At 40.0% G+C, this 16,648-nt stretch overlaps 1 protein-coding gene across 1 annotated transcript; it reads right to left on the bottom strand.

Annotated features, from left to right (window-relative positions):
* Positions 1 to 3,247: 3,247 nt before the first annotated feature.
* gls2b (glutaminase 2b (liver, mitochondrial)) lies at positions 3,248 to 16,333 on the bottom strand. The gene is made up of 18 exons (XM_079297169.1): positions 16,087 to 16,333; positions 15,169 to 15,268; positions 14,959 to 15,080; positions 13,403 to 13,532; positions 12,861 to 12,940; positions 12,042 to 12,205; positions 11,381 to 11,439; positions 10,503 to 10,535; positions 10,331 to 10,389; positions 10,108 to 10,174; positions 9,197 to 9,247; positions 8,876 to 9,052; positions 8,625 to 8,756; positions 7,998 to 8,090; positions 7,851 to 7,912; positions 7,370 to 7,446; positions 6,081 to 6,144; positions 3,248 to 4,955 (listed from the first exon to the last, which is right to left on the bottom strand). The coding sequence occupies exons 1-18, from the start codon at positions 16,257 to 16,259 to the stop codon at positions 4,799 to 4,801; spliced, it is 1,800 nt and encodes a 599-aa protein (XP_079153295.1). The 5' UTR covers positions 16,260 to 16,333; the 3' UTR covers positions 3,248 to 4,798.
* Between the last annotated feature and the right edge of the window lie 315 nt (positions 16,334 to 16,648).

The following is a 16,648-nucleotide window of genomic DNA, read 5'->3' as shown; positions in this document are numbered from 1 at the left end:
ATACTAGTGAATAAATTACTGAGAATCAGAAACAGTGTCTCTAAATGACATTAATATTTCATGCTTACTGCATGCAAATATACACAGCATTATTCCCTCAGAGGGTCATGGGTAGAGACATTTCCATTCACATGTTCAACCCTCATGCAGTGAGTTGTTATGAGTGTGCTTTATTGTTATTGTTCAAGGATCACGGGGCACTGGAGTCCATCCCTCTATGGAGTCCCTGCAGGAAACTCACAGAAAAACAAACAAGACTTTTAGAATTCATAACAAAAAATATACTTTCAATGTATGAAAGTTTGTCAAATCATCTTTGGATCAAAAGCTATAAAAACCCCTTGGCTGCCTAAAAAATGATTTAAAGTCAATCTGAAGTTATGAAATATATCAAACTGCAGCAGTCACAGAGGGAGAAAATATCTGTCAGAAGAGATGAACTGGATATCAGATGAAAAACAAACATCAAGCGTGAAGAGAAGCACAATATGTCTCAGGATAAAATGAAATATAATATAGAGTGTATATATATATATATATATATATATATATATATATATATATATATATATATATATATATATATATATATATATATGACAGAATGTTGTTGTGTCTGCAGCAGCGTGGCCATATGGGGGTGACGATGGCTTTACATCCTGCAGCAAATGCCCGTCATACTGTCATGCTGTCACTCAGACATCTGGTGGAAGTGTTTAGTGGAACACCAACTGCATGTCTAACGAGTGAGAGGAGCATGAAACCGGTTTTATGCTCGGAGGGAAACGCTCACTCACTCAAGTGTCCAAGGGGAAACAAAGTTGTAACTATTATTATTGACATTAAGAAGCATGTAAGAAGCATTTTCATGTTTGACCTGGTTTGGGTTGGAGGTATTTTTTCAGTACTTTTTAAACTGTTTGGTTCTGTTCTGTAAAGTAGCAGGAAATACTCAAGTAAAGTCTTAGTATTGTACCTCAAAGTTGTACTTAAAGTACATCAGTAAATGTTTTTCCTCACAACTGACTACAATAAGAAAACATAGAGAAGTGAGATATTTAGAGTTGGACTGTGTAGAATAGCCACACGCTGTATTTTGGATACAATATTTTCAAGGTTAATTGTTGCTTATGTGCTGACAAAAATTCATTTTGAAAGTATACTTTTGACGTACACTTTGAAAGGTAATTAGAAAATGCATTTCCTGCTGAAAATGCATTGGAATGCTGAAATTTGAAATGAATTGCAAAAACATTGCTGAAAATACAAAGCAAAATTTAACATTGGACTCTATGGAGCAGAAAGTTGGTTTTCCTCTCAATTAACGGCTTCTGTGTCAAATGTGGAAATCTGTGGGATTCCACAGTCATTTTTCTGCGACAAGGACAAGATTAGCTACTTCTACATCCAGAAATTATGCATGAAGAGTGAAGATTGTGGACACAGTGGCAAAATACAAATGTTTTTTTCACAAGAATCTCAAGCTGCTCTTCACTCTAGTGGTGACATCACGCACTCTAAGCTGCGCAATACACACCCATTATAAAGTCAGAAAAGGGCTGAAAAATCATAAAATTTAAATTGCTGCAGTTCAAAAAGTTTAAAAGATATCGGAAAGCTGAATTATGCGGCAATAGTTCAGGGTTTTCTCAACATTTGAAATTTGAAATTGTGTCTTTAGCTGAAAGTATGAGGAAGTTGAAGGATTTGAAAGTTGAAGAAGTTTAAGAGGATTTGAAAATATTCTCCATAGAGATCCCATTGAAAATAAAAATTGCAAAAAGCTTAACAGCATTCCATCAATAAGGAAACAGGATAACAATGCTTAACAGCATTCCAACAACTAATGATTTAATAATCTCAGCACATCACTTTGAGAGTGCAAACCTCATTACTGTTTATTACATGAGTTAATCAGCACAAAATGGAATGGCTAACAACATTTTTTACCACTTTCTCAGTTGATGGAACTAAACCAAAAGGTCAATGTATCGGGAATATCTCCGAGAGGACGTTATGTACCAGACTTTAATGAGAAACACCTAATTGCAACACATCCATTATTTTATTTCTGCTTGATTAATCATATTCTTGTGATGAAAAATGTTCCCGTTTCAATTTAACACACTGTCAGGGGGTAGGCTGTCGTGAATATAAATTCTGCCTAATGTTCTGGTACATTAAGTTTAGGTATTTGCTGTCTGACTCATGGGTCTCCACAGGTTTCTCCACTGAAGCCACCCGTAACTCCGACCACATCTCGTCCCACAACAACCTCCAGTAAATCACTGTACACACCTCCAGTTAGCCAAATAAATCACCACGACTGTCAGGGTGGGGATTTACGAGGAACTAGAAGACAAAACAACAGCAAGGTTTGGGCTGTGTGGTGGGTACTGTGCTGGTTGATTACCTGCCACTTTGGAAGAAAATTGGAGGTTTTCAAATCTGTGGGAAATCACAGTGTCTTTGGAAATTATTCATGTCAAAATAGTTAAACAATTTCATTACCAGCACATTATCCATTCCAGGAAGACAGTGCTCCACTATATCTTTACGTAGCAAATTGTTGCTCGCTGCTATAATAATGCTCTGAATGTTGACTAGAGAACCTTTAAGGGGACAGCTCACCCCAAAATAAAGAAAATGTTTCCTCTTACTCGTAGTGCTATTCATCAATCTAGTTTTGGAGATCTCGGCCATAGAGATGTGTGCCTTCTCTCCATTATAATAGTACAATATGGCTTGTAGTGCTCCAGCACCAAAAAAATACATTTGAAAAACTCAAAAGCAATGTCTCTCTCCAGGAATCTAGTTCCTATGAGAAACTGCTCACATCAAGGTCTGTGGATTATCTAGAGAGACGTTGCTGTTGAGTTTTTTTTATTCTTTTTTGGGCACTTTGAGCAACACAAGCCGAGTGGCGTCTGGTGGCCTTATATTGGAGAGAAGGCAGACGTCCCTACAGCCGATATCTCCAGAACTAAGCAACTCACACCAAAACAATCTCGATCGATAAATAGCACCACAGGTAAGAGGAAAATATGTATTTTTGATTCTTGTCCATTCATTCCGACTCTCAATTTCATTCCAAATCCAGCTCATTGAGGTCATCTTTTATTGTTGTGGTTTTCATTTAACCTCCCCGATACCAGCCAGATTAAATCCTCCACAATCTTACACCAGTCTGCCATGGTGATAAAGAGGCCCACTTTAGTTTCTCCAGGAAGAGTACTGGACCCCAAGCTTCCACTAGATATTGATGACACGACTTTATTGAAAACAGAGAGCACCATACACACTATTCCACTGTCATCAGCAGCGGGACATTGAAAACATAACAAAATGCTGGAGGGCTACATTTTGTGCCATCCTGCTCCTGACCCAGTTCAACGCAGGCCTTTCGCATGACAAACCAGAGAAGCCTAAACAATGACATTTGAACTGAACACAAGGTGAGAGCCGTTTCTCTTTCCTTAGCTGGTGGCATCTTGTCTTTCCACCTAGCAGTCTGTCTGGATGTCAGGTCAGTCCTATATCAGCTCTTTCCTGCTCTGCATGGATCTGAGACACTCTGTTCGGTCTACACCACCGATGGTGTGGGTTTACAGAAAGTCCCTCTGATGGGAACACAGTGCCATCTGGCGGAAGCTATAGGAAAACATCAGCTACCGTCAGTCTGTCAACACTGATTAACTCTACTGCCTATAAAGAAAGAAGAGGGAAAGCCGGTTAAATGAGCTGGCCATGACTCAGCATACATTAGTTGTATCACTTTATAGTCACTGTCTAGCTGTTTCTGGGAAAATGTAATTATTCAAAACACACACATTGTGCTAATGGCATTTAAAACAGTCGAGTACTGACCCCCTCCTGACTACGCCACACCTCTCCTGCTGCTTCCCCATCTTCTTCCTGCATTCAGCTGATTTTGTAAGTTGCTAACAACAGATTACTCACTGCATGAAGCGTTGACTACCTTGATAAAATCGAATCGAAAGGAAATGAAATAATGGGTGGCAGATAAAAAATATTTAATGGATGTTTTTCAATGTCAAATGATTTCACGTAAATTACTGTTTTGGAATTTCTTGTTTATGAAGAGATACAAAGTGCATAGATGTTATGACACGGTGTACAATAATGTATTATCAGGAATCCAGTGCACTTATTTACAGCTGAAGAACATAATAAAAAACAATATATCCTACATTATGTTTATTGGGATCATGTACAATTCCTTCCCCTGTCTTCCTTTTACAAAAACTTCAAATTCGAGTTTTTACATCCAAACATGTCAATTCGTTTTTACAAATTCAAATGTTTCAACGAGACACAATAGAATAGTACATAATAAAAAACAGGAAAAATGTACTGCAATAGGTAGCATTGCAAGTATAAATATTTAACAATACTGAGACCCTCTGCTGCATATAACCCGACATAAATATTGTGTTCAGGTTGATGGTGTGTTCCAGCATTACCAATTTCAAATGAGGCTCAGTCCGGTTGCAGCATATGTTATTGTTTACACAAACCCACAAAGGGCTGTATTCTATTGTTGTGTTCTTTTTTCTCTGCCTACTGTTTGCATTGCATTTTGGTGTCAAGTTGATATTCCATTTCCCTTTTCACTCACTCGTTTTTTCCTACACGGCAGTTTGCACAGTTCATTTCAGTCATATTCCGGTCTTTTTTATTTGAAACTCATTTTGTGTGCTACAAATGGGCCGACACATTTAAAAACTTGACAGATTGCACAAACATCCCGGACGTGTTATACGGTTTGGGGAATACGTCACACCATGCCCTCGATTGTGTCCAGCGTCGGGGAACGCTCGGCCTGAGTGTGCTGCGCCTCCTGTTGCCTGCAGACCTGCTGGTATTCTTTCAGCACCTTCACCACCTCTTCATGGCCGAACTGGATGGCGTCATCGATTGGCAGGTTACCCCACCTGCACAGCAATGAGTCAAAAAGACGAAGAGAGGAATGAGCAGATAAGTTATGGAGCATTTTCAGCAGTGCACAATAATTCAAGTTACCAATGTGGTAAAGACAAGTTCAAATGTTCACTCTGAGGATGGAATAATTAATTCAAAGCCTTGGTTTTTATCTGTTACTAAAGGAAAAGTCTGCCATTATGGCAAATGGATCTAGATCCAGGTTACCCTAACCATTGTTTCTTTTACTAGAGATGTAGTACCAAATGAGACTAAATAGTTTGTGCCAGCAAGTTCCTGAATTGCAAGAATAGAATGACAAGATGCACACCGTGCAGTTTTCATCAACTACTTCTGGTCTATTGTCACATTAGCCACATTTTTGAGAAATTCACCAGGTTGAAATATACTGGAATTACCCTTTTAGTTACTTTAAGTGCCTCTGCAGTTGTGGTTGTTTCATCAATATTTGTAGACGTTCAGTTCATGGTAATTATCAATTACTTTCATTGTCTCTGCCAGGCGTAAACCCGGGGAGAGGTTTTGTGTTCGGTCATGTGTGACTGTGTGAGTCCGTGCGTCCGTGACTGAGTGAGTGTGCACCTCTGTGTCTGTCCACGCTTAATCTCACATTCTGCTGCAGCAAACTATTATGGCTGCATGCCTAAAGGACCTCTCGTGGTTGTGGGGATTCATACTTTCTCAAAACATCTGTTATTACCCGTTTTATACTCCCATTGACTCACTTACTCATTTATCACCCTTAACCACTCCGTTTTTTATAAACTTGTTTTTGAGATTGAGTGAAGTCTGTTGGACAAAGCTTTACAGCTTCATTATTCATTTAATCACACAATGCAGCAGTGGTCGTTGCAGACCGGGCGGATATCTGCACTCTACTGATTGCACCTAGTTCAAACCCACTAAGATTAGAAACCACATTCACGACAGACAAATGGGAAGAAGCATCTAAAGATGGGTAATTCTCAGCTAAGTACGTCATTGATTCTGTCTGAAAACAAGATAAAACAGACTAGAAATTGAAATATTTGATCATGATAAAAGGCCAAACATATGTAGCAGTGAAGAAGATCAAAGCTAAAGGATAAAAACACAGAAGTTATATATGATGCTCTCACCTGTCTTCTACAGATGGATCAACTTTGCAGATTTCAGTGAGGAACTTCACCACATCTATATGACCTGAGGATGAACACAAGAGACGACAGTTTATAGTTTCCCATCTGGGAGAATTACAATAGATAGAGACAATCTTTCTCTGATTAGACAGAAAACACTGTTTTCACATTGGTGTCAAAAACGAATGCCAGCGCAACACGCTCGATAAAAAGCTGCTAAAAATACAAACTACATGGAAAAAAACAAGACGTATGACTCTTCCCTCCAGTCACAATCCAACTATGAATCAGATTTAGGAGCGCAAAGCTCTGCCTTTTTCATTTGCAAGAAAACAGTTTTTACTTCCATTTTTATCTTGTAGACAAATGACTTGCTTACCAGGCTCTTTTTGAAAAATGTCACTGCTGAACACGCTGCAGCAGAGCATTAAATCTGTGCTGTGAATAAACCTAGAGCACAACAGATAATAAATAATCGACCATATGGTGCCCTGAGAGGGTCTGTGAGCTGATTCGTTGTTGGGTGTGTATAATGTGAGCCGAAGGTACTGGGCCTCCCTAGTTAATCAAATAAAGTGAAAACTAATTTAGCACTAATCACAGCTGTGAACACACAATGCAAGTAAAACACAATTATCCTCGAAGCTTAATTGTTTGAATGATAAAGGTGATCTTGGGTTGTTGTTTTAACCAATCCTCATTAAAAAAATGAAGTATTTTAAAGCTGAACTCTTTAAACTTTCTATAAGCTGCCGTCTTAGAACCACAGTGAGCAGATCGTCGTTGTATTGTCTCACCTCGTGGTTGTTGTGACCTGACATGCCGGCCAACATTTACCAGCAGAGGTTACAGAGTCTCCAACCAGAGAAAATGTGCAAATATATATATATATATATATATATATATATATATATGCAGCAAACTACAGGTATTCTTCCCACCTCAACAGGTGCAACAAAACCAAAAGGAGCGTCATAGATATGTACACGCCCACATAATGCTCTAATCAGGCAGAATAAGTGAAAACCCCTGTGTTGGTTTATCACGGGCACACAGGGCTGAGCCGGATATTTAAGTGATTTATTCATGTTTCATTCATGATTTATTGGAGTTCATCATTTTCTGCTTTTCAATGCAGACCTTTGAGAGCTGAGGAAGTCTTATTTTTGCCAAGTGGTCAAACAGTTTTGCTGGCTGACTGCTTTATAGTTTGCCCGTGGGAGTGATTTCGTGCTGCTCAGTCACTAAATAACAGGACCCCCCAGATGAACAGATCATGTGGAGCTCACCCTCTGCTGCAGAGATATGTAGCGCTGTTCGGGAATAGTAGTCTTTCAGGTCCATGTCCATGGATGAGAGAGAAAACCTGAACAGATAAAAGCACAGTTCACCAATACTTTCTTTGATACATAGAATGAAAAAACGAGATGAAAACGTAATTTTTCCACATAGTAATATAAATATAGAACCACAAATACATACTTTAGATTTGTGTTAATCAACATACAAGTACCAATATGATTTATGTAAACAAACGTTACAGTTATGAGATGCATTATAACAAAATAAATACACAAAATGACCCTTTACATCTGGAAAATCTATTCCAAGCAGCATTGAAGCAGTTCACTACACTTTACCAAAGACACTTTATGTTTGATATTTATTACATTTGTGACCCATCTGAGAGTTTTTTGGGCACCTGTGCCTGGTGTTAACGTTATGAAGGCCATCTGTGATACGGGACAAACAATACTCATGGTGTGGTACCTTCTCATGGCAGACACATCCCCACTGTAGGCGGCGAACATCAAATTAAAAATAGACTTGTTCTGCAAATACAGGGAAAAAACATAAACACAGAGACACAAAACACATTAAACACACAAGCAAGAAGAAGCTGACAAAGCAACAAACCCTGTCATCTCCGTCCGGTCTGCGAGGATCCTGCTTCTTTACAAAGTGCCTCAGGTTGTCATAATTGTGGAAATTGAAGAGCGAAACGAGCTCCTGAGGGTGATAAGATACAGTAGAATGGTTACAGGACGTCGGTATTATTTTATTCTTTCAGACAAAAAAAACTATCATGCAAAACAAAACAAGCTGTTTATCGGAACAAGGCGCACAAATATTGAACAGAAAAACCAAACCTCTGAGGCTGCTGGAATGATTTCATGTCATCGTGCTCTCGTAATCAGTACCAGCGCCGTTCACAGTTTGTTTTCTTTAAGGCAGCAATAGAGTTTACATCTTGATGCTATTGATTGTTTGATCTAAACTTTTAGGATTCTGGTTTTGGCAGAACAAACTGTAATTGGTTTGTCTGACGAAGCAAGTTAAAACCACTTTGAGTAAGATTTAAAAACGTTGGCTCACTCGAATGGAAATATACAGAAACAGCAGCACTGCAGCACACAGTAAGAACTAAAAAGCCACCAAAAATGATTTGATGCGATAATCCCATAAACACTCTGCACATAGTGGCCTTATTTAAGCATCCTCTCCGTTGCCAGGAAGAGTCCAAACGCAAAACTTTTGTCCAACCTGACAGAAGTGAATTCCCCGGACGCTGTTTCCAACTCTGTCCAGAGGAGGAGACCAACACATCACTCCCATGACGTTGGGGATCACCAGCAGTATGGCACCGGACACCCCGGATTTTGCCGGCAAGCCCACCTGGGAGATGAGAGACGTGGGATTTGTTTCAGGTGAACCAATGAACAAGCGTTTCCTCCACATACCGATTGATCTTTTTTTCATTTCTGTTGGTACACTCACTTCCTGCTGTTACTCACATGAAAAGCCATCTGGCCAGAGAAGTCATACATGCCACATGAGTGCATGAGACTCAAAGTGTTTCGCACCGCCTCGGCACTCAGGACACACTCGCCCGTGATTGGACAGATCCCTCCGTTGGCCAGAGTGGCAGCCATGATGCTTCCTGATTCACAGGTCACCTCGATGGAGCAAAGCTGAGACCAAAAGGGGAAGAAGCAGTTCATGGGCAACACCGTTGAATCTTTTTTTCATGACAGCGAAATCAATATAAAGCTCCACAAGATTATAGATGTAATGATTCTTCGTGAAAAGCTCCACTCACAGCAGAGCGTGTTTACCTGGAAGTAGAAGTCCAGGGAATCGATCATATCTGCTCCCGGCGGAAAACACTGGTGAATGAAATATGATCATTGTGACTCGATGAAGTATGCCGGCCTAGCAATGTGCAGATGTAGTATGATCAGAAATATCTTGGTCGAGTCATAAAGTTTTATTTTAGTCTGTCTCCTCAAATAGGGTCAATAGGTCTTGACTAATGCCTCTAACGTGATAAAGCGGATGCACAAGAAGGAATCTTGGTTAGCCTCAAAGATCGTTTGTCTAGGAAATTGATGATGGAAGCAAACATGGATAAATGGACGGGAGGAACAGTTTTTGTAATAAAAAAATGAAAAAAACATAAACATATTGCATTCTATGGCTACAGATAACAGAAATATGAGGCTAACGAAAGCCTTTCAAACTAAAAGAAAATGAAACAAAAACAATATCTTGGTCAAGTCTGCTCTAGTCACGACTGCGAGGTCGATCAGGTCGTCACCCACCACATCCTCGTCCTGTGCTGGGAGGATCTGCTGGTGAATAACCTTGACTGGAAAGTACATCCCAGTAGAAAATGTGTTTTTTACCAGACAACAACGACGATGTCTGCCTTTTCAAAATAGTAGCTAATCCTCTACATGTAGAGCTGAAACAAATAATGAATCGATTTGTCTTTCCTCTACAACATTTTTGGTATTCAGCTTTTCCAATGAGTGGATTTGCTCGTTTTCTTCTGTTAGTAATCGGTAAATTAATCTGCAATGAAAATAGATGATTTAAATAGTGTCTCTGAAACATGTCATGCACGTGTCAAAACACTCAGTTGGACACAGAGTTGGTATGCAAACACTGAGCTTCATCTCGAACAGATGCAACGGCAAACAGAAAGCCTTTCTAATCCCACATATTTCAGCATTCTGTAACTGACCTTCTTCTCTTTCATGTAGTATCCGATGGCAAAATTTCTGTTGCCCGTTTCTTTTTCTGACTGGAACCTGAGACCGAGAAGCAGACAGGTCAATACAGAAACATCAATAATGCAACAGAGCAGCGGACAGGCAATTTGCCCAACGCCGTCTTTCAACTTAGGTGTGCTGAACGAAGATATATTAACTTCAGAACGCCTCAAATTTATTCGACAGTGCACTCACATGGCATTGCTGAATCCCACATACTCCTGGCCGGCCATCTTTTTCACAAACTCCATAACCTGGGCCGAACAAAGACAACGTTTTACGTGCACTGCAGCATCTCTGACCGCCGCCACGATCAACCGTCAGCTTCATATTCATGGCGTCAGCAGAGCAGAGGCGCACTACTTACATAGTCAAACTTCTCTGCCTTATTTGAACGAGGCTGAAACACAAAGCGAGAGGCATTTGCATGTGTTGATTGTAATTGTCACATTCATGAACACTGAACGTGACTGATGACTTCAGTACTACGGTACTCATAACACCGTGGTGTGGAACAATACATGGATGCATCACTGATTGCATAATTTAGTACTATTAGTATTATCAGCGGGGAAAGTAAACCACAGAGCTCATGTAGAGTTCAGGGACTATTTCACAAAACAGGACTACAGACAACTGTAGAAAAAATAAAACTGTTTTTTTCAGATTTTAATCTGCAAGACACACTTTGAATCTGGTAATGAAAAACAGTCATATGCTGTCAATAAGATAGGAGTTCTCAAAATAGGATTACAAAAAATTAAGATATATTAATAGCTTATTACAGTACAGCTGCTTCATGACCCCCCCCCCCCCCCCCCCCCAGCTAACATCATACTCATCAACAGACTCACTCAGCAGCCTGCAGGCTTTATTATTAAACTACAACACTCATTTAAAATAAGTCATTTTCTACGAAACAAAATCAAGATGAACATTTTCAGTCTGAATACAGCGCTATAGTTCAAAAAAATACTTCAATGTTATGAGAGATGTCTCAATAAAATTGAGAGAAAATTATAAAAAATGTAAATTTTTTGCTGACTTTCATGTGTGGAGTGAATCAAACTTTAATGATATTCCATGAACTTCATGTCCAGTGGAACTCCTGTCATTTTGTGAAAATGAAAAAAAGTGGAAACAGTTGCAAAATCTACCGCTTGTGTGACTCCAAAGCACAAGTAACAGTTTGTAAAATGTCCTGTGAACTGTCACACAGCAGGCCGCACGCGTCCATCGGTTTACCTCGATAAGAGAGCTGATCACAATGGCTCCAGCGTTCACCATGGGGTTGTGGGGCTTATCTAGAGAGGACGACGAGATAAGACACAATGTTAATGAGGGCCTTTAAACTAAATACATGACGTGTCATTGTGAAGTTTAATATTTACTGAGAGCATAGACTGTACATAAGAAGTGGACGGAGTCACCGTGACGTCACTTATTTGTGGACTACGGTTTTGTCATTTTGTTTTTGCAACCAGACGCGACACAAGAGGCTGGAGTTAAATACATCCCACACGCTGATTAACCAAAACCTTAAAATGAACTTTCATGAACTGAAAACACACTGTGAAAGGGTTAAAGCTGTAAGACTAACTCCCAAACCGCGTGGTAGCGACCTGTCAATAACAAGGTAGCCACGCCCAAAAGCACACCCTGCTTTATTGTGTAATTTATTCCAAATGGGACCATCATTTACAGAATGAACATCATGCTGTATTGAAGAAAACTTGAAACTAACGATTGAGATCATATACACATGTTTACAATGTTTACTGAGGAAATAAATCAAGTGAGAAGTAGGCTCATTTTGAGACCTGGATGTTGCCACCTGGCTGAGAGCCAACGAGGCATTGATGTAAGCTTTTACAATCCAACAGGACAGTGACGAGGCCTGACAAACCTTCATCATCAAGTGAGAGCATGTTGAACTTGAATCCACTGGGCTCCATGCCGACGTAACGGTGAACACTCTCTGTCCCCATCTCATGGACGGCGATGGCGTACTGCAGGGGCTTCACACAGGACTGCAGGCAGAACGGCAGCTTGGTGTCGCCTACTGAGTGCCTGGAGGAAGAAGAAGACAGCATGTTTCAACTCTCACTGAACATTAAAACAGATCCGCTTTGACAATCACTAAAAACTGTCATGATTGACAATAACATTGTTGTAAAAGATTTGCATCAATATCACAAAACACCAGCAAGTTAATTCGTTGACTCAACAAATCTGCTGAGATTGAAAGTCCATTCTTAACTCTTCACTTTAAAAACAAACTTATTTAAACATACTCTTAGTTTGTTTGTTTTCCATATTCTATTGTAAAGTTTCATGTTTTAAATGATGTGCTATACTATTGCACTGTGTTTATTGTGATGCACAATCACCAAGTCACATTCCTTGTATGTGCAAACATACTTGGCAATAAAACGTTTCTGATTCTTTATCGTGGAAACAGTACAATCTCACCTAAAGGTCCACTGAGCAGTTGTTCTGGAGCTTTCGATCATATCACATGGTCGTCCTCAGCATCAGTCAAATCAATCTAAACTTTTAAGCCAATAAGGATGAGAAGTGCTCAGGAAGTCATTTCTAGAATTGAATGACGACCGTTAAAACTCTGCCTGTCGATGAAGATCATGTGATGTAACACAAGCTAACAAGCGCCACAAAGGCTACTAAATGGACCTTGTGGTGTCAACAACAAATCTGTGTTTCGTACCTCTGGCCATCCACCGTACACAAAGACACACCCCACAGTTCAGGACTAAACTTAGCGAGTTGGGGGATGTAGTCTGCCACCTAAAGCCAGAAAACATAAGAGAAGCACAGTAACAGGTTAAATCACACAGTTTAAGATTCGGAATAAAGTGTCAAAACAAATATGTTGCTTGAGCAGAAAGTTGGAGTGAGGGAAAAGTCAATGAAATGAGACCATTCCAACAGCTTTTTCTGTCTCGTGCAGTAATTCCACTCATCTTCAGTATTGATTTTCATGCGAGCAAATATTGAGACGGCAGTATGAATTTTAAAGGAAGCTATGTTAATATTTAACTGAAGATTGTTCTTCACTACACCATACACAGCACCGCTACTATCACAACAGGTAAAATGATCCGTAACAACACCTGTTCAAGGCTTAAACAACATTCTACACTCCTTGTGTTCGTCACTAAAAGACTCCACAATAACTCATTACCGGTAATCATAAAATTCATTTTCCATTTATTCACAATGAGGAACAAACAAACAACAGACGCATACCCTCCCATCACTTTGGCTTTGAACTCTGTTGTAGATTTTATTTATTTTTTGAGCAAACACGTCAAACTCCGGGATGATAAATTTCTTTCTGAAGGCCTGGATCAGCAGGACGATGCTTCCACCGACACACCTGAAGGAAAAAAACACATAACGCAGAGGCACTCAGAAGCACTCACTGGAAATGCAATAGATACTTTTGGAATTAGTGTAACATAGTACGCATGTGTGTGTGTGTGTGTGTGTGTGTGCGTGTGTGTGTGTGTGTGTGTGTGTGTGTGCATTCTCTGGTGTGAGAGCAGCAGCTGCCGGCTATCAGTCTAAGCAACATGCTTTTGCTTTGACCAACATGTCGGTAAATAAAGCTGACATATCCTGACACACACTAACTACATACACTGTCACACCTCCAGGTTTTAGTTTATTGAAGCTAAAGGAACATTTCACCACATAGAACTATTCCAGACTGTCTATATGCAAACACATGTTAGCTTTAAGTTTACACAGAGGTTGACTGACCTGCTTTGGCTAGCTATATGTGAATCAACAGAGGAGACGGGGCTAAGAAAACATGTTTCGGCTCGCTATTATCGTCTTTTTGGTAAATACCGGAGATTGATTGCAGGTACAAGAAATCCCTCCAAACAAATTATCTGAAATATTAGATTTCAATGACATGACTCGGGTGAAATGATTTAATTTGTATCCAAAACATAAAAATCTTAAGGAATTGCTGTATTGACCTGCATTATATTATACAACCTATGTTCGTCGAAGTTTGTCTTTAAAGTATTTATTCTCTGGCCAGAGAAGGCTTTCACCATCATACTGACTGCAGTTCAGTCTGCAAATGAATCAGCCAAGAATCCAGTGTTTCAAGCTCCCCATTGACCCCTCCAGTCATCCCCTTCCTCTTCTGAGCCTTGTCACATGAAGACATGTGTCTTTATTACCTTTGATTATCTCTGGGAATCTTCACATTCAACATTCTCTGGTTAAACTGCAACTCCCATTTGGTTACTTCCCCTTATCAAAGCAAAGGCAGAGATAACCCATATGGTCCTGTTACCACTCTCCTAGTTTACAATCATATGTCACATATATAGTTGTGTTCGTGAGTAAGGCACATCAACTAAGTCACAGTAGAAATGTACTAGCACGGGGAACATTCTCTATCACAGTACTTCCAAATAAAATGGGAGAGTTTGTTTGTAAAGATGATCGTCTTTGTGGAGAGTCGTGTCCTCCCTCTGCATAGGTGAGCGCACTTCAGCTGCTCTCAATGAAACAACAAGGTCTGTGGTGGATTATCATTTTGAACGATGTCATTCTGATTAGAAATGTATTTTTGGTGCCTTGAACACCACAATTTAAAAACACAGCTCCACTTCATTGGAGCGGGTAGAGCCAGTAAAGCTTCAGCGAACCACAACATGGTGTATTGTGCCTCTGGGTTGAACTACTCCTTTAGATCTGCATCTGCATACTTTACGTTTACTGCCGTTGAAGTGAGTCGTCTAATGGTTTTGATCATTTGATTGAGTAGCAACATGTCTTACCTGTGGAAAAGGTCTCTGTCCATCATCACCTCACCAACAGAGTCCTTCTCAACCCGTCGAAGCTCCTCCATGCAGTCCTTCAGACGAGGGTCTGACGGGTGAAGGCCGGTTTTCTTCAGGGCCTGCAAAACCGACAGTGGACCAGATGAATATACAGAGAGACAGGTGGATGCTTGGTCGGTGAGGCTGGCGAGTCTTTATGCTACTTACTGAGACAAAGTATGAAACGGGGACTTGTTCTTTCCCCTCTGTGATGGTGTAGAAAAGCAGGTCTTCCACTCCCAAGCTGGGGGACTTTGAATGAACGTTCCTGATGAAGTGAAGATTAAACTCTCAAAAACAGAAAGCAAACATTGTTGCTTTTGACATGACATAGCAGGGTCAACACAATGATCATTGTACTAATGTGTCACAGCCAGTCCAGTGAACCAGCATGCACGATACCAGCACCCTGGCCCACCCAAAGGAAACAGGGTGATAGTTAATGTTATTAATGGCACCTGTGTTTACCCTGTAATTACATATCGAAAAGGCTGACAACGAAATATCACAATATAACGACACACGGCTACAAGAAGACACAGCTAAGACAATGATTTCTTCTAAAATTGCTGCTTATTTTCATTAAAACGTTCAATCATGTAAAAATAAAGAAAGAAGCTAATGAAGCTAATGTCATGAGCAGGTGACCGATACAAGAAACAAGAACTTTAGATGCATTCACATATTCAGTGTAAGAAGAAATATTGCACTCACTTTCTATATGTGTTATGATGTTCTATGATTTTGACTGTATTAAATACAGGATTTTTCTTTCTGTTTTTTTTTTATGTGCACCTGCAGTTTGCATGCAGGAGATTTGCTCTCTTTGAAACTCTGTTGTGTGCCCCATGTTGCTTTAAGTTTAAACACTCTAATATCAAAGAGCTGATTCTATAATTTATAGCTGACACATGGTGAGAACTGACACTTGACCTGATATGACCACCTGCGTAGCTACTGCTCATATGCAGTGTTTCTATATTTTTTTTAATACTTCTTAATACTACTATAACAACAGGCCTGGGTGAAGCTGACTCCACTCTAGTGTTGACACTGAACTGTTGTTCTTCACCCGGAGACACTTACGTTTTGAGATGGAAGTGATCCAAGTGTGTAGGCGGTGGTTTCTGGGCCGTCGTTGTTGAGTTGGTGGTCAGGCAACATGCTGGCTGGATGATGAAAACCTTCTTGGCCGCATCTGTGTGTTTGACGATCAGTTGTACGGAGCTGGACAGACGCAGCGCTCTCAGGCACTGCATGGCTCCCACAGAGCCGCTGTGACAGCAGGTAACACTGACCGCTGGTTGTTGAGAGCAGTTTCCAAGCGGCTCCTGTCAGGTCACTGACTTTCATATGGCAAGCTGAAGTTGTGTTGCCTTCAGGTGTCGTCGGGAATTTTGTTCTTTTGACTCCTGAACTTTTTTTTTTTTTTGCCAGGTACAAAGGTTCACTTTTTGTACTTCAAGTATATTTTTAGTTCAGCTATACTTTTACTAAAGTACAATTTGGAATGCAGTCTTGTATCAGAGTATTTCTGTACTGTGGTATTGCTACTGTAACTGTAGAATATCTGAATACTTCTTTCATAACTGGTTAAAATAATCATTAATTTGCCTGATACTTAGCACATCTATGCACTTCAATGTAC

This window comes from Melanostigma gelatinosum, assembly GCF_949748355.1.
Source record: "Melanostigma gelatinosum genome assembly, chromosome: 3".
Classification (NCBI taxonomy): Eukaryota; Metazoa; Chordata; class Actinopteri; order Perciformes; family Zoarcidae; genus Melanostigma; species Melanostigma gelatinosum.
The sequence above is the reverse complement of the archived record's forward strand: the minus strand, read 5'-3'. Positions and strand labels throughout refer to the sequence as shown.

Coding starts and splice junctions, on each gene's coding strand:
- gls2b (XM_079297169.1), bottom strand. CDS start 16,259: ATGCAGTGCCTGAGAGCGCTGCGTCTGTCCAGCTCCGTACAACTGATC. Junction 15,269..16,086: donor GATCACTTCCATCTCAAAAC/GTAAGTGTCTCC, acceptor TCACTTCATCAG/GAACGTTCATTCAAAGTCCC. Junction 10,536..11,380: donor TGATCAGCTCTCTTATCGAG/GTAAACCGATGG, acceptor TTTGTGTTTCAG/CCTCGTTCAAATAAGGCAGA.